Here is a 24,712-nt window from a genome sequence, read left to right on the forward strand (position 1 = left end):
GTGTGGTTGGGGGGGGTCCTGACTGGATGGAGGCTCGGCCTCCCACCTTCTCAATGTGGCTTTTCCTCTGGATCCATGGTTGTAGGAAATCTGTTCTGTGAGTCGCCAGGTCGTTCTCAGGGCTCGCTCTTTCATTAGTAGCTGTAGCTTTGGTGCCAATGAAAAGAGCTGAGCTCAGGAACTTCCCACTGTGCAATTGTGAGCCGAAGCTGGAAGCCGTGCCCCCGAATGCCAGTGTAGCCTGTACGTGAAATGTCCTTCTTATGGTTGGTGCCCTGTCCCGCAATGAACCTGTCTCTGGGTCCCGAGTCACTGACCCTGCTCCTGTGCGGGACCTCATGTCCGGACTTCCACTTCTAAGGTTGCTGGAGTGTAGCAGCTCGAGAGTGAAGCAAGGAGACATTCAGGAGGTGGTCGTGGTCATTCGGGGGAAATGGGCTCTTCTTCGTGTCCTAGGGGAGTCCCACCTTTTTCCAGGATTTTTGCTTGATGGACAGCCACTGTCTCCCCTCTGTCCTCTGTGCTGCGACAGCCACTCAGGCCCCCCCTTTGCACCTAATCTGTGAAATGTCCTATATTGTCATTTATCCCACGTCTCTGTCACTGAGTCATGAGCCCCTCAAGGAAAGGGCCCTGTTCTGCCACTTTTCTTCCTTAGGCCCTATTACAAGGTCCCTCAGCGTGTAATGGTGATAATGTGTAGCCATCACCCCAGTGGAGAGAACAGCCGTCTATGTCAGCCCATCACCTCGGGAACATGGGCAAACCAGAGCTTGTTTCCAAGGAAATTCAAAATCGTAGAACAGTGGGAGCAGAGAAGCTGTGGCCTCTGGCCTGAGTGGCTTGGAAACCAGCCAGGTGCGAGGGCCATTCCCTCAGGAGGCACATGGAGCTTTCCGGCTCATTGAAACCCTGTGGGTACATGCAACCCTGGGCAGCCAATTCCCATTCATTGTCGAGGTCACAGCACCAAACTCTGGCTCTGTGAGCTCACAGAAGCATTAATGGGGTAATGTGCTCCATCACGCAAATGGGAATCAGAGACTATAATGGGCTTCATTATATCCATCTGTTCATCCATCACTTCTCTCCATCGCTCACCACTTCACTCCAGAAACGGAACACCCCTCACTAATTAGATTTATCCTAATCTCCTTTATGCGCCATCAATCCTCTCAGAGGCCATCTGTGAGTTTAGAGTTCAGACCTTTAAGAATTATGCTAATCAGTCTTTTTCTAATTTAAAGTGTTCATCTGATGGCCACAATTTGAAACTTCTTGCTGTGACAAATGGGAATTCATTGTGAGATTTTGTGCTAAGTTTAAACACCCTCATCCTCAGAGGTGCCACATAACGGGCCGTTTCTAAGAAAATCTCGAGCTGAAGAGCATAGAACCTCGGAGCCAGCAACGAGCAAGAGAAATGGAGTCTGTGTGGGAAGAATGTTAATTGGCGTGCAATACGAGGAAGAGGTGATTTGCTTTCATTTGTAGAATCACAAGGAGCGGTGCCTGAGCTAACATTTGCGAGTGGATTGTATGTTTGGGTGGTGCAGCCACTGGCGTGTAAAATGCAGAGGAGAAGCAGTTCCCCGAGGCAGGCGCCCGAGGGCGAGGAGTGGATTTTCAGCGCCCTTGCCTCCCCAGAGCCTGCAGCCTGGTCACCAGGGGCTGGTGGGGAAAGATAAGCAGATTTCTGTGCAGTGGTTTGAAGCTGGTAGGAGAAAGGGCACTTTCGGACACCGCACAGTGGCATTCACTGTGGAGCCGAGCACCCAGGCCCTGAGCTGGGTAGTGAATAGCAGTCAGCCCTGGTCTTGGGCAGTGGGAACAGAGCTCAGTGGAGAGCTTGGTGATGACTGCATTAATTACTCATTGAATGAATAAGCAGATGTGACTTGACTGGGAATTATAGTCCAAGGAGCACTTTTCAGATGGAAAAGTACCCATGAGTCTCTTGCAGATCCTGTTAGAGTTTTAGATTCATTCGGTCTGGGGTGGGGCCTAAGATTTGGCATTTCTAACAAGCTCCAGGTGGTGTGGATGCTGCTGGCTTAAGACCACACGGTGTAGCAGGAGAGGTGAAGAGTTCGGGGGCACGAAGAACCAGGGCCAGGCCCTGCCCACATATTGGCCAAATTACTTTCCTCAGTACCGCATTCTTTCAACAAATATTTATTGAACCTCTATTATGTGCCAGAAACTGTGCTCAGTTGAACAGCTGGGACAAGCCAGGAAATGCCCCTGCTCTCCTGGTGTTTTTAGGCTGGTGGGGCGACACCCAATAAAAAAAGGTAACAAAGCAAAAATGAGTTATTGTAACTTGTGGTGATTGTTAGCAATGGTGGCAAACATTTATTGAGAACCTACTGTGTGCAAGGCAGAATTTTAAAATATTCATGTTTATAACAACCAGTATCCCAGATTTTAGATACAGAGCCTGGGGACAGACATGAAAAGCAGTAGAGCCATGACTTGGAGTCAGGCAGCCCAGCCCTGGGACCGGCGCCCTGGACCAGGGTGTGGCTGACCTTTCCTGTGAAGGGCCTGGCAGTAAACCCTTCAGGCCTGCAGGCCACTCGCTTTCTGTGGCACCGCCTGCACCTGCCTGTGTAGCACAGACGCAGTCAATGTCATGAGTGAGCAGGACTCTGTTCCAAGGGGAGTTTATTTACCAGAACAGGCCCTGGGCCAGACCTGACCCACGGGCTATACTTTGCCAACACTCATCCTGGATGGTTATCCCAGGCGGCGCTTCTCACATTGTAAAGCAGCCCTGTCCCGTGTAAATATAATGTGAGCCACACGCATAATTTTAAACCTTATTTTAATATGTTTTTAACCCAAAATAGCCAAAATATTATCATTTCAAAAGGTAAGCAATATAAAACAATGTTAATGAGAGATGTTCTATTCTTTCTGGCACTAGGTTTAATCTGGTGTGTATTCTACACGCTCAGCACATCCGCTCAGACTGGCCATGGTTTACGTGCCCAAGAGACACATGGGCTCCTGGCCGCTGGCCTGGACAAGGCACAGGGCTTCAGACTCACCTGGCTGAGCCTGCGAGTCTGTGTGTCTAAGGAGCCCCGATGGTGTGCTCTGTGGAGCAGCAAGGCTATGGCTGCCACCCCCGAAGGGAACATTCTCTGATGAGACTGGGGGGCGGCCGGCAATAAGGTGGCCCAGGAAGGCTCTTTGAAGGGGCTGTATTCAAGTTCAGACTCAGGGGGCAAGAAGGAGCTAGCCAAGAGAACAGGGGGAGTATGTGCTCCAGGCAGAATAAGAAACTTAGATTAAGTGAGGCAAGTTGATTCCAATAACATGTTTTCTCTGGCAGTGGGTTCATTTAGATTTTTTTAATGGCCATCTGACAATTAGGTTTCAAAGTTTCCCTCCAACAAAAATCATTCTGCTATTTCAGATAATTTCTCAAATAATTGACAAAGACTGGCCGAGGCAGGTTTGCATGTGTTTTACACGCATGCGTCTGTTTTACCACGTAAGCCCAGGTGAGGGAATAGTTAAGTGAGAAGAGCTGACGGTCAGTGGCAGCACCTTCTATGTTTGCACTGATCTGTGTTTTGCCTTTTCATTTACATTTCCCTTTGATGAAAAATGAGAGAAACGGAGAAACAAAAGAAACAGAAAATCTCCAGCACTTGTCGGTGAGAGAGTTGGGGCATGAGACATTCCACACGAATGATAACTAAGTTGCTGAGCGTGCCGTGTGCCAGGCACTGCCGAGGCCCTCGTGTGGATTATCTCATCCACTCATCCCAACAACCCTATGTAGTAGGCATGCGTATGCATTATGGGTTGAGTTGTTCCCCCGCCCCCCCCCCCAAAAAAAAGGTATGTTGAAGCCCTAACTCCCAGTACCTCGAAATGTAACCTTGTTTGGGAATAGGGCCTTTGTAGAGGTAATCAAGTGAAAATAAGGTCATCAGAGTGGGCCCTCATCCAGAAAGGCTGGTATTCTTGCACAAAAGGAAATGTGGACACAGAGACAGTGATGTGAGGATGCCATGGGGAGATAAGGCAGAGATGTGGGTGATGGGCTAGCAGTGAAGCAATGCCAGACACTGCCAGCTGACCCCGCAATCTAGGAGAGACACGGAGCGGACGCTCCCTCAGAAGAACCAGTCCCGTCCACGCCTGATCTCAGAATTCTGGCCTGGAGAGCTGTGAGACAAGCAATTTCCATGTTTAAGCCACCAGGTCCAAGGTACTTCGTTATGGCCGCCCCAGGAGACTCACACAGCATGAGGTCCCCTACCCCGTTTTACAGAGGCCCCGGCTCCGAACGTCTGTGTGACGTGTCCGAGCCTGCCACCCGGCAGGGTGTATAGTAGTAAAAACAGATTTGTGCCTGTAAAAATACATGGAAGCCTACTATTTCAGTCTAGGCTGTTCATTATGTGAGAAACTGTCTTAAATAGCAGGATGATTTTGTTTGAGTAGAAACTTTGAAACCTAAATAATTATCAGATGGCCATTTAAAAAAATCAAAACCAACCCACTGTCAGAAAAAAACATGTTATTGGAATCAAGTAAGCTGGCGGCATAATCTGCAAATTCCATGTGTACTGCTGTGGTCTCTGAAACATAATTATCGAGCTTAAGTTAATCAAAATAATGCTCAGAAAACCTGGCCTGGCAGCCTGTGGTAAGTAATTATATACACTGATTACACATGTGATCCACGGCCAGCAGAGGCCCAGGAACCTCCATTTGCTGCAGACACTGCACATGTACAATTAGGGAGCCACACAGAAGAGTGTCCACACTGAGAAGGAAATCTGTGGAACGTGCAGGTGCCCACTGCACCCAGTAGAGGTCTGTAGCATCGCAGCAGGGCCAGCTCAGGAAGGGGAGGCGGCCAGGGGTGCTCACTGCTCACCACAGCCTGTGCCCCAAACTGTTGTTTCCATTTTCGCTCAAGTTCCTCTTTCGAAGGATGATTAGCTCTGGGACAAGCAGAGGTCATCTTTCTTGGTGATTATCCAACCTCTGAAACAATAAAATCGCCATTAGTGATGGGTCACAAATAAGGGTAGGATGCTGACCTGAAACATACCTTCATTTGTCCTTTGTTTGCTATTTGGTTTTCTCTCCAATTATCCTTGAAAGAGGGGAATACCATTGGGGTCCATGGGCTAAGACCAGGGACACTCGAAGTTTGGCTTCTACTCAGATTCTTTATAAGTTTACTATATTACAAAAATGTATTAAGTAGATATAGTTGGATTTCAGGTTGATGAGATGCTATTTTGTTCTGTATCTCTCTTACAGCATATGTCTCTGCTCTTGCATTAGTGTTATAACAATTGTTTCGAGAACAAACTCTTCTTTGAGGCTAAGGATGGCCATAACTGTGTTGGCCTTCTGAATATCTGATATGGGTGTTTATCTGGACAAGAAGTATTTAGTGAACACCTACTGTGTGCCTAGTTCTGGTTGTATAAGGTCGTTGTTAAGATATTGGATTGAACCATGTGACATTGATGTTGTGAAGGTTAAGGAAAAGTTGAATATTGCTAATAGATACGGTTTACATTCATAGAATCTATAATTTAGTGGAAAGATAGACATAATAAAAGACACAATAGAATAAATTTCCTGAAATGAAGCCACGTAAAAGAGCCTCCTAGCCCAACGCTGGGGGAGCAGGGGAGGAAATGTATTCCGTGCAGAGAGAGGAGTATGTGCAAAGGGCTGGTGGTAAGACAGGCAGGTTGTTTAAAAAAACACTCCTACTTAAATAGGGTGGGAACAGAGGCTGCCAAGGGTAGAGAGATGAGGGTGAAATTGAAAATAAGATGTCAAAAAAGTGGTGGCAAGGACCAGCTTACTCAGGACCAGAACAGTAGAAGGCAAAGGTTAGGGTCTAAGCCAGTAGTTCTCAACCTTCTGGCCCTTTAAATACAGTTACTCATGTTGTGACCCAATCACAAAATTATTTTCGTTGCTACTTCATAACTGTAATGTTGCTACTGTTATGAATCGTAATGTAAATATCTGATATGCAGGATGGTCTTAGGCGACCCCTGTGAAAGGGTCGTTCGACCGCCAAAGGGGTCGCGACCCACAGGTTGAGAATCGCTGGTCTAAGTCGAAATGGCCCTGAGCCATTACCTAGAACTTAATTTCTGCTTTAAAACAAGAGGGCCCCTACATATACTTCTTCAGTTGTGAAACTAGATGCAGGCCACCCCTATTTTAAAATTGAGGGTCCTTTTTAGTAGAGAAGCAAGACTGGAAGGCTCAAACTATTCACTTGAGCTTCCTGGGCCGTTGCTTCCTTCTCTGCAAAATGGGGACAACAGTATTTTGCCTCTTGTCTGCTCAAAGTCGATCCAATGAGAGCCCATGTGCAAAAGTGCTCTGATTCAGAGACTTCATCTTAGTCTCCATCGCCCAGCAGATGTTCAATACTGTCCATGAGACAGAGAAGGAAGGTTGAGGGAGCGGATCTGGAGGCCCACCATCCGCCAGCTGTAAGATGAGATCACATCTCCGAGCCTAACCTTCCTCGCCCGAAAAGGGAGATGGCAGCACCAAGGGCTCTTAGGAGGATTGAATGAGATCATTTCTGTTCCAGAACCTGGCAATTAGCGAGCACTTAGTAGGAATCCATTAAGAATAACAGTAGTATTAGAACAATAACACAATTATGCTGTCATTATTCTCGGGCTCCCATTCTTCCGTTTCACTTCCCTGAAGCAGAAGGGTCCCTGCCATTGGACTGAAACCCTTGCCCCTGCGGCCGGGGACAGGGGCCTGTTTCCATAGAGCAGCATTTGTTTCTCACGCTTTCGCTGCTGCTTGCCTAAACCTGACTCCTTTTATCAGTAGACAAGCTCTCTCTCCACCCGAGGCCCAAATAACCATTTGCAAAGTGAAAGGACAGTCAGTGGTTGGTTTTGCCTTTGGGATGCCAAAAAAATTAGTTTGTCTGGTTTTTAAAATTTTTTATTTTGGCATCTGATTGACACAGTCTGAACAACTAATTAGGAACACTCGCACATCTTGGACTGATAAATTGGCTAGTAAGCCAATTGGAGTCAATTATTGCCAAAATCAAAAATTAAAGAGCTAGAGGAGCAGATAGCTTGGGAATTAATGGCTTTTTCCAACACTCTGTTTCCTACCTAAATATCAATCAGCAGACTGTCTGTTGTCCCCAAATGGTGGGCAGCAGAAATGGAGCTAGGGCTTCGAAGCCCTGGAATACAGTCTCGGTGTAGGAATTGGCGTATACACAAGAGGACTGAAAGAAGCTATAAAATGTAGAAAGCATGTGAAATTTATATTACTACTGCAGACGTGTTTATTAAAATCCAGCAAGTATTACTTTTGCTTCAGAACTAGGACATGAGAGCAAATTTATGGAGAGAAGAACGTTTGGATGACTGTCTCACAGACATAAAGCTCTTAAGGCAGAGCAGTTTTAATTAAGAGCAGCATCCTGTGTGAAGTGTTATACCCAAATAGATCCTGGGGGTGTTGGGGGGGGGGCGTTCAGTGGAGGGATAAATCAATTTCAGACATCTGGAATCCAATTAATAACGTCAGTGCTTTCACATGCAAATGCTACTGTGCAGTAATCCTATGGAGGTTCTGCAATGGAAGCGGGATTTCCGCAGGGAGGGAAATTGCAACCATCCTATGTGGTGATCCTACATGTTGCCCAGAGATGTTTGTTTCATCTGTGGCCTGCCGTTACATAGCCATTGAAGTGATGTTTAATGACTAACGGGCATCTGCAAATCAGACCCTCGCCCCTGGAGCTTTCAAGCCAGGGCACACGTGTGCCGCGGAGGCAGTATGGCAGGAGGGACACCCCAGGGGTGCTCAGACTGGAGAGCGTTACAGATCTGCATCAGACACTGAGTCTAGGAATGAGCATTTACAGAAATATTTGTTTGGGGGCCTTTAAAGCGATACCTGAAATTATAAGAAACTATTTTAAAGCATTTTGATCTTTTATCCTTTCAAATCAACCAAATAAACTTCTTTAAACCCTTTGGTGGCACTGAGGTGAGATTACTTAAAGGATTAGGACAATTTTTGTGGGTGTTTAATTCATACAGGTATAACTCTCAACATTAATATTTTCAGCTTTAATGAGAATATCAAAGATACTAATATTTAAAATTCAAGCCATATATATGTATATATGTATATATATACATACACACACACACATACATAATCCAAGCCTAGGAGAGATATATATATTTATTTATATAACATTATTTCTATTTGTATATATCCCTATTTTTATATATTTATAATTCATATTTATATTATGCATATTTATTATGTATGTATATTTATAGGTATAAATATAAGTCCCAGGCTTGGCTCTGTCTACTGTGACTCTTGGTAATAAATAATTGGGAGGTTAGATACACAGTAGGAGGCAGAAAGAGGGAGGGCATCTCTTTTCTGGCCTGGTGCTTTGAAATGGTCACAAGCCTGGCAATGCACTTTAATTTCACCCCATGGTGAAGAAGTGAGTTTGCAGTTGCCTCATATCTCTGTTGTCTGTGCTGATTTCTGGGTTATGGTCACTTCTAGGGTTTTTAAAATTGAGCCAGCAATAAGGAAGCCTCAGTTTCTTTCCATTCAATATTCTGGCTTAAAACATAAAAAGATGTTTGAGATCCCGTGTGACAAAGATCTGCCGCCACACAAGGTGAGCTTAGCGTTTCAGCTACATCCAGGCTTTATGTCTTCATTAAAGAAGGTTTGTAAGTGAAATAGAGAGAGGCGTTTGGGAAGGTTGGCTCCTAATTTGTTTGTCAGCTCCCGTGGGCCAAGTTCTTTGAAGGGCATGGGAACAGCTCCCTGCGAAGTGAATGTGTTTGTGAGGGGGGCAGTTTTGTAACCGAGGCAGAAGGAGTCGTATAGAAAGAAGGAATCATGACCATCAGAGGAGTGGAGTATAGATTTCACATTAGTCGTTTTTCATCTGCCAATACGTGGTGCCGGTGCCCGGCGCCTGGCCGGAGGGTGCTAGGGTAGCTCGTGTAGCTCTGCCAAACATATGGTGAACATTGGAAAGAAGTTTGCGAGGTCAGCCTGCTCCATTGTGGCCACCACTTGTGCAAATAGCTTGCCGCTCACCTGCTTTTCTGTGGAGCTGATGTTAAGGTGAGGGAGAGGCCCAGGCGCAGAGCCTCTGGGCCAGCTGTTCTGGCTGCCTCTCTACCTTCTCCTCGAGTACCTGGACATACTGTATGTCCACAGGTTATCATTCTTCTGAGCCTAAAAATGTAGGTGCTTAACGAGGGTGATGCGACCAAATGAATCACTGACCCCCATTCTCTTCCAGCCTCCAGTGCTGAGGAAGGGAGGGTCACCCTCGTCTCCGCTCATCTCTTGCCCTCTCTTTGGGCACTTCCTCTCTCTGCTCCAGCCCCTGCTCGGCAGCCAGCTCATGACCACGCAGATACCGTCCTTCCTCTGATCCCTCTCAGCTAATCGCCACCTCCTCAGAGCAGTCTTCCCTGACCACACTGTCTAATGTGGTTCTCTTCATTTTTCTCTTTCATGGTGGCAATGGATTCAATTACTTGCAAATTGCCTGCTCTCTTGCCTAGAAGGGAAGCCTCCGGAGGGGCACCAGGCCGTGTCCAGCTTGCTCCCCACGGCGCGGTGCGGGTGCAATACACTGCGCCAGCGCCTGGTAGACACGGCACTATTTGCTGAATAACTGAGCGAGTTCTCTAGAGAAACCAGCTTCCGACGCTTGGGGGACATGTGCTGTACGTGCCCCCAACCTAATTCAGCTTCTCCCAGTGGGTCTATCTGCAGGGCTCAGCCTTGCTGCCTGGAACATGGTGTTGAGCAGGAGTCTGAGGCTGTTTGTGGTGGCGTATTTTTGGCTGCATGTTCTGTGTTGGCTTACCTTTGTGCAGTGCAGACATTCCACTGTCCTGAGGAATTGCTGTAGTGCCTGGATCCTGCTTCTTAAGGTTCTCTTAGTGCCTTTGAAAAAAGAATCCATAGTGTATATGAAACAAATGTTTAGAAGATGGAAATGAAACCAGAAGTTGGCCCTTTGCCGCTTCCCTTTCCTCATTCTGACATCACTCCAGGAGTCAGGGCAACACTTGCTCAAGCACCGATATCCCAAACACAGGGAAAGGCTCATGCAATGCGACTGGCCAAGAAAATTGCTTTTTGAATCAGTGTTTCCCTCCCCGAAGTTTGCTGCGTCACAGCCCTTCCTTTTAGAAAGGCTTTCATTTCTAGGTGAGCATGTTTGCAGAAACGGGAGGCCTGAGGAAATCAAACTGGTATTAATCTCTAGTTCCTGATGCTTCACCAATTTCTTACCCATTGAAAACGGGGAAGGCTCAGGGAGGCTGGAGCTGGAGCCTGGGGCCTGGGCAGGTGTTGGTCAAGGTGTTGCTTCCTGAAAACTGCCCTGACCTGGAGTTGCCTTCGCAGAGGAGTGACCGCCAGGCCCTGCCCCTGGGGGAGGCTGATCTCTGTTTGCAACTTAGCTTTTCTGTTCTGTGCTGCTTTGTCAACTACGCTTTCTAAAATGTCAACCAAATGACGTTCCCAAGAATGTACAGAGTGGGTCCAGCAAACGATATTTCTAATCCCAACAAATACTGTTCCTAATTAGCCTTGGGATGTGAGTTCCTGAGGCTCAGATTTTCATCTGGAAAATGGAGAGAGTGAGTTGGGAGGGAAAGTGCTGCTGGGGATTCTGCTCCCAGGGGTCAGGCACAGCGAGCAGCGGGGATAGGAAGATGGACAGTTCTGTGATTTGATGATTTCTACTCTGAGCATTGGAGCTAGGCAGGAGGCTCTTTGCCCAATTAACTATTGTTGGGGGCTTATTATAATTTGAGGAGAATGAACTCCTGGGTTTATGCAACTGATGGCTGTGGCAGTGGTCAAGCTATTGCTGTAAAGGGCTTTCCGTCTGAAATGCTGAGCCCAGGGATTAGGCAGCTTAGTCTCATCCCTCACAAACATGAGGCTCACTGGAGTAAGCCCTGAAGGAAATGGCAGCCGTGGAGTGTCTTAGGAATAACTCCAGATGGCACTTCACTCTGTGCAGACAATTCTCAAATGCACTGACTCCCATGTTGTCCCCCACATTCTCCCCAGCCATAGTCTAGTTTCCAAGTCCTGCTCCTTAACTGCCTGATGTCTTGTAAGAAAGCTCTGAATGGTGGCCGCTAGGAGGCAGTGCAGCAGGCCTTTCTTTAACCTCAGATTTCAGGTTAGCCTCCCTGCAGGCTCCCCTGACAGGAAGGGACTCATTTGATGTTTTAATCAAAATCAACTCTGCATAGGACCAGAAGCCAGGGTTGCCCTTTTCTGAGCTGCTCCTAGCAAGCTTCCGATGGAAACCTGCAAATGTTAATATCCAACCAATTAAAGTGATTTTCTGATGGCAGGCATGAGTTGCCCGCCTTGGTTTGCACACGTTTTATAGGTTATACAGTATAGGATGCTCTGAAGACCTTTCTCAATACAGTCGACTGAGGAATATCTGGTCCAAACTGTGATGAGGGCAAAGTCTCATTTGCTGCTTTGGCAATCGGCTTGACAATGTGATACTTTAATGTATAATTGGATAAGCAATTGGGTTCTGTTATAGTACAGTGGTTTGGCATAATTATTTTCCAGGGCTGTGATTTTCTCGTTAATAAATACTTTGGGGGGTTACAAATTCTTAAACATCAACACTCTATGCTCCTTGAAAGTAGGCTGCCATTAATTAATATAAGAGCTTATTTCAGCATTTGGGCCCCACTGGCAGCGCTAAAAAAACGTTTGCTTTTACTCAAGCAAGTTAGACTGAAGCCAGAGCTTTGGCAGCTCATCAGAGGATGAATGCTGCGTTGATTACCTGAGCTCCTCTGGACAAAGGGCAGAGACCTGGGCTTTGGAGCCTTCACAGTGACCAGAGGGAATTTGATTGCACTTAAAGGTCTCACCATCTAGCAATCAGCCTGGGGTTCCAGTTCATAAGATCCTGCACACAGAGTTAGAAGAAAGGCCATTAACATATTTTTGCACAAAGAAATAGTTGAATAACCTCAGGGTTCTAAGGAAGCCAAGTGGCGGCACAATACCTTTTTTTTTTTTTTTTTTTTTGGTATCAAGTGAGAGCATGAGGTGATTGATTAGGACCCCAGGAAAGCCCAGCATGGGTGACTGTCTGCTCAATAACCGGCAGTTGGAGAAAAGTTTGGTTCTAGGGAGGAAACTCGTGCTCAAAGGATGCTGTGCGTGTGTGTGTGAGAGAGAGAGAGACAGCCTCCAAAATCATGGCATCTTTCTCACCACCAATCTACTAGCAAATGGTCCAGGAAGGCTACCGGGACTTGGGACTGTGAGAAGCACAGGACGGAAGGGAGGCGCAGACTTTGCACTAGCTCTGAGCAGCCTTGAGCAGGGGAGCCGGGATCCGTGTGTGCTACACAAAGGGCCAGGAAGGCAGTGATCAGAGGCATAGGTCTGTCTACGGCAGTGGATCTCAACCTTCCCAATGCCGCAACCCTTTAATACAGTTCCTCATGTTGTGGTGACCCCCAACCATAAAATTATTTTCGTTGCTACTTCATAACTGTAATTTTGCTACTGTTATGAATCGTAATGTAAATATCCGATATGCAGGATGTATTTTCATTGTTACAAATTGAACATAATTAAAGCATAGTGATTAATCACAAAAACAATATGTACAGTGGGGCCTTGACTTACTAGTTTAATTCGTTCCGTGACGGAGCTCGTAACTCAAATTACTCGTATGTCAAATCATAAAGTGAACGAGTGAGACACGTGATGCTAGGCTGATGTTGTGGCGTTCACTGTGACATTCGCTGCACCAACTAGCGGTGAGGTATCTGAAGCTGGCTCGTAAACCGAATTTTAGCTCATAACTCAAAGCAAAAAATCGGCCGAGAGACGGCTCATATCTCAAAAAACTCGTTAGTTGGGACACTCGTAAGTCAAGGCCCCACTGTAATTATATATGTGTTTTCCGATGGTCTTAGGCGACCCCTCTGAAAGGATCGTTTGACCCCCAAAGGGGTCTCGACCCACAGGTTGAGAACCGCTGGTCTACGGGGAGGGACCGAGCCCCACTCAGGAACTGCTCATGTTGCCGCTGACTCGACACCACACAGGTTTATGGGGCAACGGAGCACCCCCTCGTCCCTCCTGTCCGTCCTGTCCTCGCCCCTACCACCCAGGTCCTGTCACTTCTTGTCTGGCTGCCACTGTCTCCCTCTAGTTCCTTCTCCAGCCAGGCCACCTTTTAGGAAAACTATTCCAGTCCTTCACTCCTCTGCTTCTACCCCTTTAATATCTTCACACCAAAAGTAAAATCCAGATATTTAGCCACCCCCCCCCCACAGGCTGCAGATGCTGTCCCCTCACTCTTCTCCACCACCGAGCTCCCTTCTCCCAGCTCATTGCTCAATGGATTTCTAATCGTTTACTTCTCAGCTTAAAGTCGCCCTCAGTGAGGCCTTCCTCCACACCCCACCCCAAGTTCGCCACCCCCGCAGACCAGTGCTCTGCTTTCTTTAGCGCTCTCACAATATGACATTATTCTGATGTCCAAGATCTGCCCCCAAAATTGGAAACTTCCTACAGGTCAGCCCAGTCGGAACAAGCACACCCACGTGTTAGAAGTCCCTCGCTCAGCTGCCCTTCCCACCTCTGGAGCCTCCTAACTTGACTCTCAAAAGCTTTCAAACTAGGTTAGCCCCCTCCCAGCATCTTTCTGTTTAGCAATGCCCATCTCACTCATAATTAACCATTTGTTGTCTCCCTTCCCTACCTGGGTGCCCCATGAGGACAGTAAAGGGGTCTGTCTGGTTCAGCGCTTTAGGGCGGGGTCTCCCCTAGCACGGCAGGGACAGAACAAATATCTGGTGTATTAATATGTGGTCATTAATGCCATGTTTAATGCCAATTTCCCACATTGTTTTAATGTTTTTTTAATCAATTCTTATTTTTAACTTACATTTACAAGGAAATTTGAGATGATATCATAAATGGGAGATAACACTAAAAATAAACATGGTCTAGACAGAAATCTCTTATTTTATTCTAGCTAGAGTCTGGGTGGCTCCACCCTTGTGTGAGAGGTCATGTGGACACCACATTAAGGACATGCTAGTACCAACTGAGACTTTCCTTTTTATATATATTGATTCAGGGAGAAAGGGAGAGATAAAACCACCAATGATAAGAGAGAATCATTGATCAGCTGCCTCCTGCACGCCCCCCACTGGGGTTTGAGCCCACAACCTGGGCATGTGCCCTTGACCAGAACTGAACCCGGAACCCTTCAGTTCACAGGCCAATGCTCTATCCACTGAGCAAAACCGGCTAGGTTGAGACTTTTTGATTAATCAGAAGAACTGAAAGATGACGGAAAAGGGAGCAACTTTCTCACTAGGCTTCAGAGCTTTCATTATAGACTGGAGGACACCTTTGGGGTCCTGGGGTGTGTGTTTCATCTTGAAACACTGGAGTGTTAAGATTTCTCAAAATGGCAAAGAAATTTCAGCTCTCTTGATGACTCTCATGGGTGATCAGGCGTGGCTGGAACTTCCTGTCAGGATTCATGAGGGAGAGCAGTGCCAGTAGCAGGTGAAGCTGCCATGGGCACAGGGGCAGGAGGGATGGCACACACTTAGAACCCATGGCCATGAGAACCTTCCTTAAAATCACAGTGCGAATCCTGACTTTTTAAAATCAGCTCTGGACCCCGCCCCCAGTGAGAATGACTCTGAGATATTCTGAGGACACAATGAAGGAAATTATAGCTTAATACTTACACCAGACCGACTTGTATTAAATTATGTATGTATGAATCTGCCTTCCCTTTTGGGTGGTGAGACCCTAGAAAGCAACGATTTTGGGCTTATTTATTTTTAGAGCTTTCATAAGACCTAGACCAGTGCCTGGAATATATCCTGTGCTCAGTAAGTGCTTGCAGACCAAATAGAAGGTAGTAACAGGGAATTAGGTCTAAAACTCAAAGTATTTAGTTCCCCATTCATTGAAGTATTTCCCTTGCCATACTTAGTATGAATACCTGTCTGAACGGAACCACAGACCCATAGACATGGTTTATTTAAGCTCTCTGCTCCTTGTATTGTTTTTCAAAACTAATAACAATGAAAGATGAAGAAGTGGCTTAAATAGTGCCCCCCCACACACACACCTTTGAAGATAGTTTGGCATTTTACTACAGATTACTCCCAAATTCTGAAAAGTATTTAAGTCACCACGAATCATTCCGCGCCTGTACTCCATTACTCAGCTATTACAATGCCAATAGCAAAGGCACTCTGAGCATTACACCCGGGAATCAATTATGACCCACGTGTCTCACAATTACAGCCTCCAGGCACAGAAAGGCACAGTGTCCAAATCAACACACATCAGCACTGCAATCAGAAGTCCCGTCAACACCTCCTCCCCCGAAAATCCTTTCAGGCAGATAAAGTGGGGTGACTGCAGGTACTTGAAAATAAATCCCTTCTCAGAGCTGTCTAGAAACAGAATTCCCTTTGAGGAGCCATCACAGATTTCATTCATTCTGTTGAAGGTGAATAAAGTCTTGGGTACAAGTTTTTGCAAACTTTGTAAAGTTGGCACGTGAATCGAGTATCTGTGAGAACAGCTTCAGCTGTTGTTGTCACACAGGGAAAGGATGGAATCTGTATCATGTCGGCCATGGCGCTGAGCATTTTCACAGTTTAACTGTGTGACGGAACCGCAGGGGGGAGAGACGGATGCCAAAGCGCATTGAATCCCCCCCACCTGGAGGAAGGGTTGCTATTCTAAGTGCTACTAAGAAAGAAAAAGTAAATTATGACACCCCATCAGTTTTAGGACATGCTTTGATTTCAGAGATGTTAAAATGTGAAAAGCAGTACATCTTAGAACCGATAAACCATGGCTTTTAAACAGGGCTGGCGGTTTACTCTGAATGTCATGCAATAATAAGCCCTGGAATGGACCAAGTGGTAGCCTTGAATTTGATCATCCTTTGGACATTTTCCTCTGTCTTTTCTAAGGTCACAGCTGGGCAGGTTTGGGAATAACCCCAATGCTGGAGGCTCCTTAGATCACCCCGTCACCCCATCATTCTTCATTCTAACACGATTTCTTTGTGAAACTAAGTTGACTCTCCCCTTCCCAGCATGTTTCCACTTGGTAATGTCCATCTCACTCACAATTAACCATTCGGTGTCTCCCCTCTTTACCTGGGTGCCCCATGAGGACAGGAAAGGGGTCTGGCTGGCTCAGTGCTTAAGGGCAAGGACAGAACAAATATCTGGTGTATTAATCCATGGTCACCGCCTGTCCCTGCAGACAGCTAAAGGTAATCTAGAAGATTCATAGGAGGGAAGCCCCTTCATTAAAGCTTACCCAAGGCAAACAGTGCCTTTCCATAAGCCATTGCTTAGGATCATAGGGCCTATCCCAGCGAGCCAGACAATGGCTTCCGGCCACCAGGCTCTGCGGTTGCCTCAGGAAAGCAGAACTCGACTCCAAACCGCAGCATGTTCATTTCCAAGTCACCTGGGTGGCTCTTCCAGGACCTTCCCCAGGGTCCTTTTTCCTGCAGAGACCGAAACCCCATTCCAAGGCTTCTGAGCTAGATCAGTGTCCCGGGGCTGCTGGCATGGCCTGTGGTCCAGGCTCTCCTCTCACAGGGTGCGTGCAGAACAAAGCAGGCTTCAGCGAGTCTGCAAAGGACAGCCTCAAACCTGTTGGCAGGGCCGCCAGCAGGAGGCTAAAGACAAATGCTTCAGTTCCTTATGTGCACGGCTCTATCTACATACACAGACGGTTTTCCCCAAACGTACTGCCTCTCAACAGTTAAGTGCATCTTAGCATTGCCTGAGAAATTTGAAAACAATTCCCAAACCCAGGCTGCCGCCAGACCAATTAAATGGGAATCCCTGGGGAGGAGCCCGCATCAGCAGTTTTTAAAGTTCTTCCTGTGATTCCCGTGAGCAGCCAGGGTTGAGCATGGTGTTCTTTTTTCCTCCTGCTTTGTTGTTAGACACAATGTATAAACACAAAACAGCAGGGATCCTCTTGGACCTCAAAAAAACAGCAAGGAAGGAGGAGGTCCCAGAAACTTTTTTAAAGTACAAGACAGATTAGTGCCCAGACCAAGGGCGTGGGTGGCAGGCCACAGCCAGAGTCAGACTAAAGCAGTGGTTCTCAACCTTCCTAATGTCGCGACCCTTTAATACAGTTCCTCATGTTGTGGTGACCCCCAACCATAAAATTATTTTTGTTGCTACTTCATAACTGTAATTTTGCTACTGTTATGAATCGTAATGTAAATATCTGATATGCAGGATGTATTTTCATTGTTACAAATTAAACATAATTAAAGCATAGTGATTAATCACAAAAACAATATGTAATTATATATGTGTTTTCCGATGGTCTTAGGCGACCCCTGTGAAAGGGTCCTTCGACCCCCAAAGGGGTCGCGACCCACAGGTTGAGAACGCTGGACTAAAGGCTCCTCCCTCTCCTCAGAGCCAGGACAACCTCAAGGAGCATCTGAGCTTCCCCAGAAAAGCCTCCGCCCAGAGGATGGGTCTTGCCGCTTCCCCGCTTGGGGAATCTTGTGTACCAGGGGCCTTGCTATGAACCTACAGACAACTTCATTTGAAGCCGTTTTATCAAGTGCAAAGTCAAAGCGGAACGTCGGGGTCTCCAGACCCTTTGTTAAGTCCACTTCTAACTTGGGCTCATGTAAAAGGGGAGACACTTGCTAGAAATGGAAATCACATCCATGTCTTTCTTGGCCAATCCTTGTTTATTCCATGGGTGTTTCCTAACACAAACGCATATGCTGTGCTCTTCGATAGGATCAGCAGAGTAAATGGATGACCACCCAAAGTTGCCTGAAAATCTTTAATCATCTGGGCAAAGTCCCCGTTTGGAAAGCTGTTGTCATACTCCTGAGCACACTTTATTCTCATTTCAGAATGGGCCTTCTTCTCTTCTCGCTCGTTCTTTATCTTCCCCATTGCCTTCACAACACATGCGTTCCTCCGCACTGAGCTCACAGCCTTTGCACACTGACCTCCTCGCTGACCAGTGTAAATGGCATTTCAGCCCCTGCAGGGCAGGAGTTCCTAGGGGAGCGGTAGCCACTGAACGCTGCTGCAGGGGCAGCTCCACTCCATTCATTCTCCGGAGTGGGGATGTGAACCACTGAGAGAGTGGACACCGGGGAGCGGCTTCAGAGACCTTCCTCTGGAGCAGGAACTGTGGAGTTGACTGATGTGCGTGTTTGTTTTGTTACATTCACCTGCCGGGCAGATTATCCTTCGGGTGTAAGGGAAGACGCTCTAAGGGTTCTGGGTTTATTGCAGCCACATCATCAAAATCAATCTCTTTGCTCTTTGTGGCACCTCCTTCTGTCCACTCCACTGAAACACAGGCTTTCTCCAAGTCCCAGTCCTTCCACTGGCACTGTGACTGAAGCCATGACTGTGTTGGATCTTTTTGTGGAGACCAGGAAACAAGCGGGCCTGAAGTGACCAGGCAATCAGGCCATCAGCAGGTGGGTGGGGAAACACACCAAACAGCAAGAATCTACAACTCCGATAACCCTCCAAAGTCCTGAGCGTGGACGATCTAAAGAAAGCCACAGGCTTGCCTCGCGGCATTTAGGAGGGAAACCTCTCAGTTTTAAAAACCACATACAACAGAGCTTTGCAAATATGACTAGTTTTTGTTTTATTTATTTCCTATTTTCCGTAAACAACTTCTAAGCGTTGGCACAACGTTGCCATCTGTAAGGCATATGTCAATAACAGACGGTCGCCTAATAATTAGAAAGTCATTAACGTTTGCCAGCTCTAAGTTATTTGGATTCATCTGTTACGATCCACACTGATGAGGCCACTTAAATGCTTGATTTCTGTGCCTTCCGATGGCGGAGCCGGAAGTGGGAAGACCGTATTTTCCGAGCTTTGCATTGTTCTTTGTCATCCTACTGAATTGTTACTAGATGGATTTATAACAGATCTAAAGCTGGTATCAAAATGAAAATTAGTTCTTGAGTAGAAAAATGGCAATGCAGTTTGACTCGCCTGTAGCAATTGTGTCAGATCTGCCTCTGCAAGGGAGGAAATGACTTCTTAATGTGGTTTTCTTCCACGAAGGAGAATTAAATCTATGTGGCAAGATGTAAAACCAGGGTGCTGGCAGCCAGATTCTGAAGGGAAGATCCATGACCCTCATAAACATATCTGTGGCCTGGTTATATGCTAATGAACCTCATTTAGGGGAAGGCTTCCCCTGGGTGGAAAGATAGCTCAGCTTCAGAGCTGGGCTATTGTCCCCTCTCTGTTTTCCTTCTGTAGCAAAGTTTGCTCTCAGATAATGGGGCAATTTCTCCATCTGCTGCCAGCTGCCAGGGTGGTGGTCTCTGGGTCAGATTTAGAGTGATTTAGCCAATCACTGAAACAGCAAATCCCACTATTTTCGTTGGTAGAGTTTTTGCTGAGTCAGCAAGATTATTTTAGAAGGAGCGGACTTTTGGGCAAATGCACCTGCTGGGTGGAGCAGGGTGTGTAGAACAGTCTACGTGGGTGGCCCTGGAGTTCCTCAAGGATGGATTAACAGGCAAAATCAGTTGTTGGGAACAACACTGGTGCTTCCACTGCCTCGCTAGGTGATCTCTGACAGGAGAATGCACCTCTGGGGACCTCACCTTCTTCCTTGGCAAGATGGAGCTCAATAGTTCCTGCCTTGTATATGGGTTATTGTCAGGATTCAATGAAATGCAAGACGAAATAATACACACCAAAGGCACTGCCCTTCACATCCTAAATACTAACCATCATTGATGCTGTTAAATCATTTGCCTCACTCTCCTCAAATGGCTTAACACAAAATACTACACTGCAGTCTGTGAAGAAGTTATACCTTCAGCATTTTGTGGTGTATAGAGTCTCACACAGGAATAACAGATTTAGTTAATAAAACTGAATTGCAGTAGGACATTAAGGGGAAAATTGAGCTGTTCAAATGGAGAGTTCTGAGAACAGCCCCTCTCTCTGATAGAATGGAAATGTTATCCACTCTATATGTAAATCTGAGACATACACAAGCTATTTTTTAAAGAAATATGGGCATCTGAAGAGGATTTTTAAATGATTCAACTAAGATCAGTTGTTAATATTTTGATGTTTCCTAATTTAATTTTTTACTGTTTACCTGCTTGAAGCCTCTTTTAATAGACATACTCTTATTTCTTACTCTGTACTCATGGCCCTTGTATTATTACTGTAAATGTGCTTGGGCTATTTTGGTTCACTGAACAAAACTACTCAAAGCTCGTATAAGAGGGGCTAAAGCACAGAAAGTGGTAGGTAAATCCAGGCCAGATGAGAGGAATGATAATGGCAGGCAGCAAGCTCCATGCCTGGTAAGTGAAATGAATGAATGAATGATGAGGGCTGAAAAAGAAAATTAGCGTCTTGTGGGGATTATAAATGGCAGGATGCCCCCTCAATCTGTGACTCCTACACCCAATCCCGGTAGACAGTTCCAAGCAGAGAACAGGCCATCCTGTGTTAGGAAAAGAGGCAGGGTGTGAGAGAACCTCAGCATAATGCTTGCCAATTCCAAAGAAATAACCCGAGGGCTGGCTGTGAAAGACATGGGTGGATTAGGATTCGCGATGCGCCGGTGGTGGCCAGCCAGGGAAATTTTCCACAACCCAGGCCTTTTCAGCACAAGGTTATACAGAGCACAGAAAACAGGGCATGCTGCGGGAGGGGACATGCTTGCACATAAGCTGTGTGAGACCGAAATGCTGGCTGTTTTCTCTGTCGTTTCTTGACTGAGGAGCTGGCCAGTCCACTTACTGATGGCCTTCATCATGTTTCCACAGGGTGAGAGGGGAGTTGGAGCGTGGGAAGGGGCCCATGTTCTCACACACCAAACAGCAGCCTAATATGGTTATTTTATGGCAAATGCTGGAAATGTGATTTTATACATGAAACCACCCCATATTCAAATTTTGGCAACCAAGGCAATTAAAAGACACACACCCACACCTCCCAGCCTATGATTTGCAATTCTGTTCAATTGCCCCACAGTACTTGTTCAAGGAGATCTCAAGGATCCATTAGAGCTAATTCTGTGTTGTTTTTTCTCCAAAGCTCCAGACACATGACAAAGGGGGAGCGGACTCCCCAGCCCTGTGGAGATCAGAGGAGGAAATGGCAGCGGAAGCCGCGGCCCTGCGGGCCTACTTTCAGTGACGCAGGTAAAGGCTCCACCTCCTCCCCACAGAGACCCTCCAAGGGCCTCAGGAAAGGGGTTCCCTGTGCAGGTTGGGGATGTAGAAAAGCAGCTGCACCAACATTCTAGGCTGGTGGCTGCAAAAGACAGAGAAGCCAGAGTAAGGAAAACCCGGATTCCTAAGGCCTAAGCCATCCTGTGAGTCCCCTCTCCTATCTCTTCTCTTCCTGCCAGCTCACCCTCACCTCTCTCTTGTTTCCTCCTCTCTGATCCTGCTCTTCTCCAATCCAGTTTTCACAAAGCAGCCCAAGATAGTTTGTAACTCAAACCTGATCATCTAAGATAGCGGTTGTCAACCTGGGGGTCGAACGACCCTTTCACAGGGGTCGCCTAAGACCATCGGAAAACACACATATAATTACATATTGTTTTTGTGATTAATCACTATGCTTTAATTATGTTCAATTTGTAACAATGAAAATACATCCTGCATATCAGATATTTACATTAAGATTCATAACAGTAGCAAAATTACAGTTATGAAGTAGCAATGAAAATAATTTTATTGTTGGGGGTCACCACAACATGAGGAACTGTATTAAAGGGTTTCGGCATTAGGAAGGTTGAGAACCACTGGTCTAAGAGGTTAAAATCCTTTGAGTCACAGCATCCTTAGGCTCAAGGCCCACAATTCCCCTGTCCGTCTGACAGGTGCTGTGGACCAGCTGTCTCCAGACCAGGTTAGCCACGCCTCTGCTCCGGCTGCTGGTTGGTAAATCACCCTTTGCATTTCCATGTAGCTTTGGCTGCTAGGAAGCTCAGGCCACAGGGAGAGGCCAAGGTGAGAATGATGTTTTGCATTAATGGTATTTAACCATGAGGAGAACATAGATTTCAGATGCTGGTAGAAATCTATAGCCAAGCTCCTTCTAAGAATGCATATAAACACCAAATTTTTATATAATGTCAAGGGGATCATGGATCTTCTGAAATTAATGACTAAATAGGGTTGTCATGAAATATTGGGATACATACACCTAGATGAAAAAATAATTTGTTGTTTAATCTGACATTCAAATTTAACTGGACATCCTGTAGTCTATCTGGCACCCCTGTTAAACCTCCTTAGATAGTTTTTTTCATCTGGTTTTATGTAAATGTGTTTATATTATAACCTGTTGAAGTACGTCAGGTACTAATTAAATACAATTAGTGGACAAATACTAGTAGCAACTGAATTATATAAAATGGAATCAACCACTTAGTGATCATGAATTTTGGCTAGAAAACGCATTCATTTATTTCCTTTTTACTTTGTAAAGTAAGCCCTTTTAAGTTAGTTTCAAGTGTATGTGCACTTGATAGCACCCCCCCTCCCCCCCTTTGAAAGTGTTCTGATCACTAGAAAGATGCAGTTTTAACTGCCCGCTGCTCCTTACCATGGGCGTGCTCAGGCCCTAGCATTCTGGAAAGCTGATTTCATTCCCCCAGGCCACTGGCTTGTCAGCTCAGCACTCGATTGCCTGAAGGGACAGCGTGTAGTGCTAGCAGAAGCTGTCTTTGATATTTCATTCTCACCCGTTCACCTCCTCATTTCTTTCTTTTTAGGATCAAGCTAGTTTACCTAAGAACACAGGCCTAGGGGCATGCCTGCCAACCTCCTTCTGTCCTCTTCTGAAAGCGAGTGTGTCATTTTGGAATGTCCGGTCCGAATGGGGTAACATGCCTCAGAGTCAGCTTCCTAGGCTGGCTTTCCTTCTGTCTGGGTTTCCTGTGTAATGGCAAGAAAGCTCTAGGCTTTTCCCGAGGCTTGCTGCATGGGAGGGCTTTGTCTTCCCATGTTCTCCTAGACATTTCAAGAGGATTTAGACTGCTCACCCAAGTTCCCAGTATGCTTTTGTCCCTTTTTGCTTCTGTTTTGCCTTGAAGCCTAGCATCTCCTGCCTACCAGGTGAATCCATGTGCCTTAGAAGTCTCACCAGAAAGGTTGTTACCTTAACTTGTTATACAAGCGATTGCACAGTGTGTGAGTTTTTAAATTAACTAGCATGAACTTCTCTCTTTAAGGGCTTTTGTTTACAGACCAAACAAATCCCCTCCTGTTTTCTGGGCAGTCGGATGGGTGATGACACAACTAGTAAACATCATTTCCTGTTGTATAAGGGGACTGCATGTCCCTCTCTTTACAGACAGAGGGGAAAGGCACCGTTTTGTTCAGGAAACCTGCTCAGTGAGTTGGTCCACCTGGCTCTGTGACACCTACCCCCCCTCTTTTGAAAATGCATCTATACACCCAATGTTTATACAGTGTTAAAGGGTTCCTTGAACTTCTGAATCTGGTAATAAATTGGGCTGCCATGCAATATTTGGACATACCCATACTTTAAAGACTAACATGACTCCAGACCTGCTCCAGCCCCTAGGCCAGTGCTCCCCACATCGCTGACCAGGTGCGTGGGGGAGATGAGGCACATGTGGGAAAGCTAGGGTCAGCTTCCCTAGGGAGTAGAGGCCCTCCTGTCCCTGTGGGAGGACACCAGGCAGGAAGGTCTGCACCACGCCCATTGCCTCCCACGGGGACACTCAATGTCCTGGCTGATTGGATCTGTTTGCAACCACCCCTTCTCCTGGGAGGCCAAGTGTTTAGGGCTTGACCTTAACACTCTCTTTGCCCTTAGTCTTCCTTAAGAACAAACACATGGCAAAGAAGAATGTGCAACCTATGCCCAGAGATGCCCTAAATAGGAAAATGGACTATAATAGGCAACAAGCTGCTCCCTGCTGAATGTTTGGTATGGAAATGCCTAGCAAATCATTCAGTCAGTAGCAATCCTGTTCTGTATCTTTTTTTTCTGCCAGTTTCCTTTTTTTAACTTTAATGTTATTGTTGACACTATTACTGGTGTCCCCCTTGACCTCCCCCCTTCCCATCACCATACTGTTTGTTGTCTGTGGCTTATGCATCTGTGTTCTTTGGCTAATCTCTTCGCCTTCTGCATGACAGGACTGCCATAGGGCCACAAAGATAAACATTCCAATACCATCAACTGTTTCCTCAGCCTCTTGAAGGCATCTACATTAGGTTAGTTCTGTAGAAGAATTCTCCTGATCCTCCGCTACAACCTGCAGGAGGTTTTGGCCCTTCTCTGTGTCCCTTGCCTAGCAGAAAATTACTTTGAACTGCAGTTTCTTAAACAATAGAGGAAAACAGACCTTGTCTGTGCCATGCATAGAACAAGCCAGCTCTCTAAGAGTTGCTGAATGAAGCTGCTGCAGTTGTCTCACTCTCCACCTGACAGATCCCTGATGAGGTTGACCATCCCTTGGTTCCAGGAACTCTCTACCTGCCATCTGTGTAGGTGAAATGATGCGCTGCCTCCCCGCACACTGGGCTGAGTGTGGGAGGAGGCTTCTG

The 24,712-nt window shown here is 46.4% G+C and overlaps 1 protein-coding gene across 1 annotated transcript in view; it reads left to right on the forward strand.

Annotated features, from left to right (window-relative positions):
* FHIT (fragile histidine triad) overlaps nt 1-21,323 on the forward strand; it is a 235,104-nt gene extending 213,781 nt beyond the window's left edge. The window contains exon 5 of the mRNA XM_023754063.1: nt 21,216-21,323. Coding sequence (XP_023609831.1) covers nt 21,216-21,317 — 102 coding nt within the window. The 3' untranslated portion in view covers nt 21,318-21,323. The remainder of the gene's footprint in view (nt 1-21,215) is intronic.
* Nucleotides 21,324-24,712: the final 3,389 nt, after the last annotated feature.

This window comes from Myotis lucifugus, unplaced genomic scaffold (assembly GCF_000147115.1).
Source record: "Myotis lucifugus unplaced genomic scaffold, Myoluc2.0 scaffold_55, whole genome shotgun sequence".
In the NCBI taxonomy this organism is placed as follows: Eukaryota; Metazoa; Chordata; class Mammalia; order Chiroptera; family Vespertilionidae; genus Myotis; species Myotis lucifugus.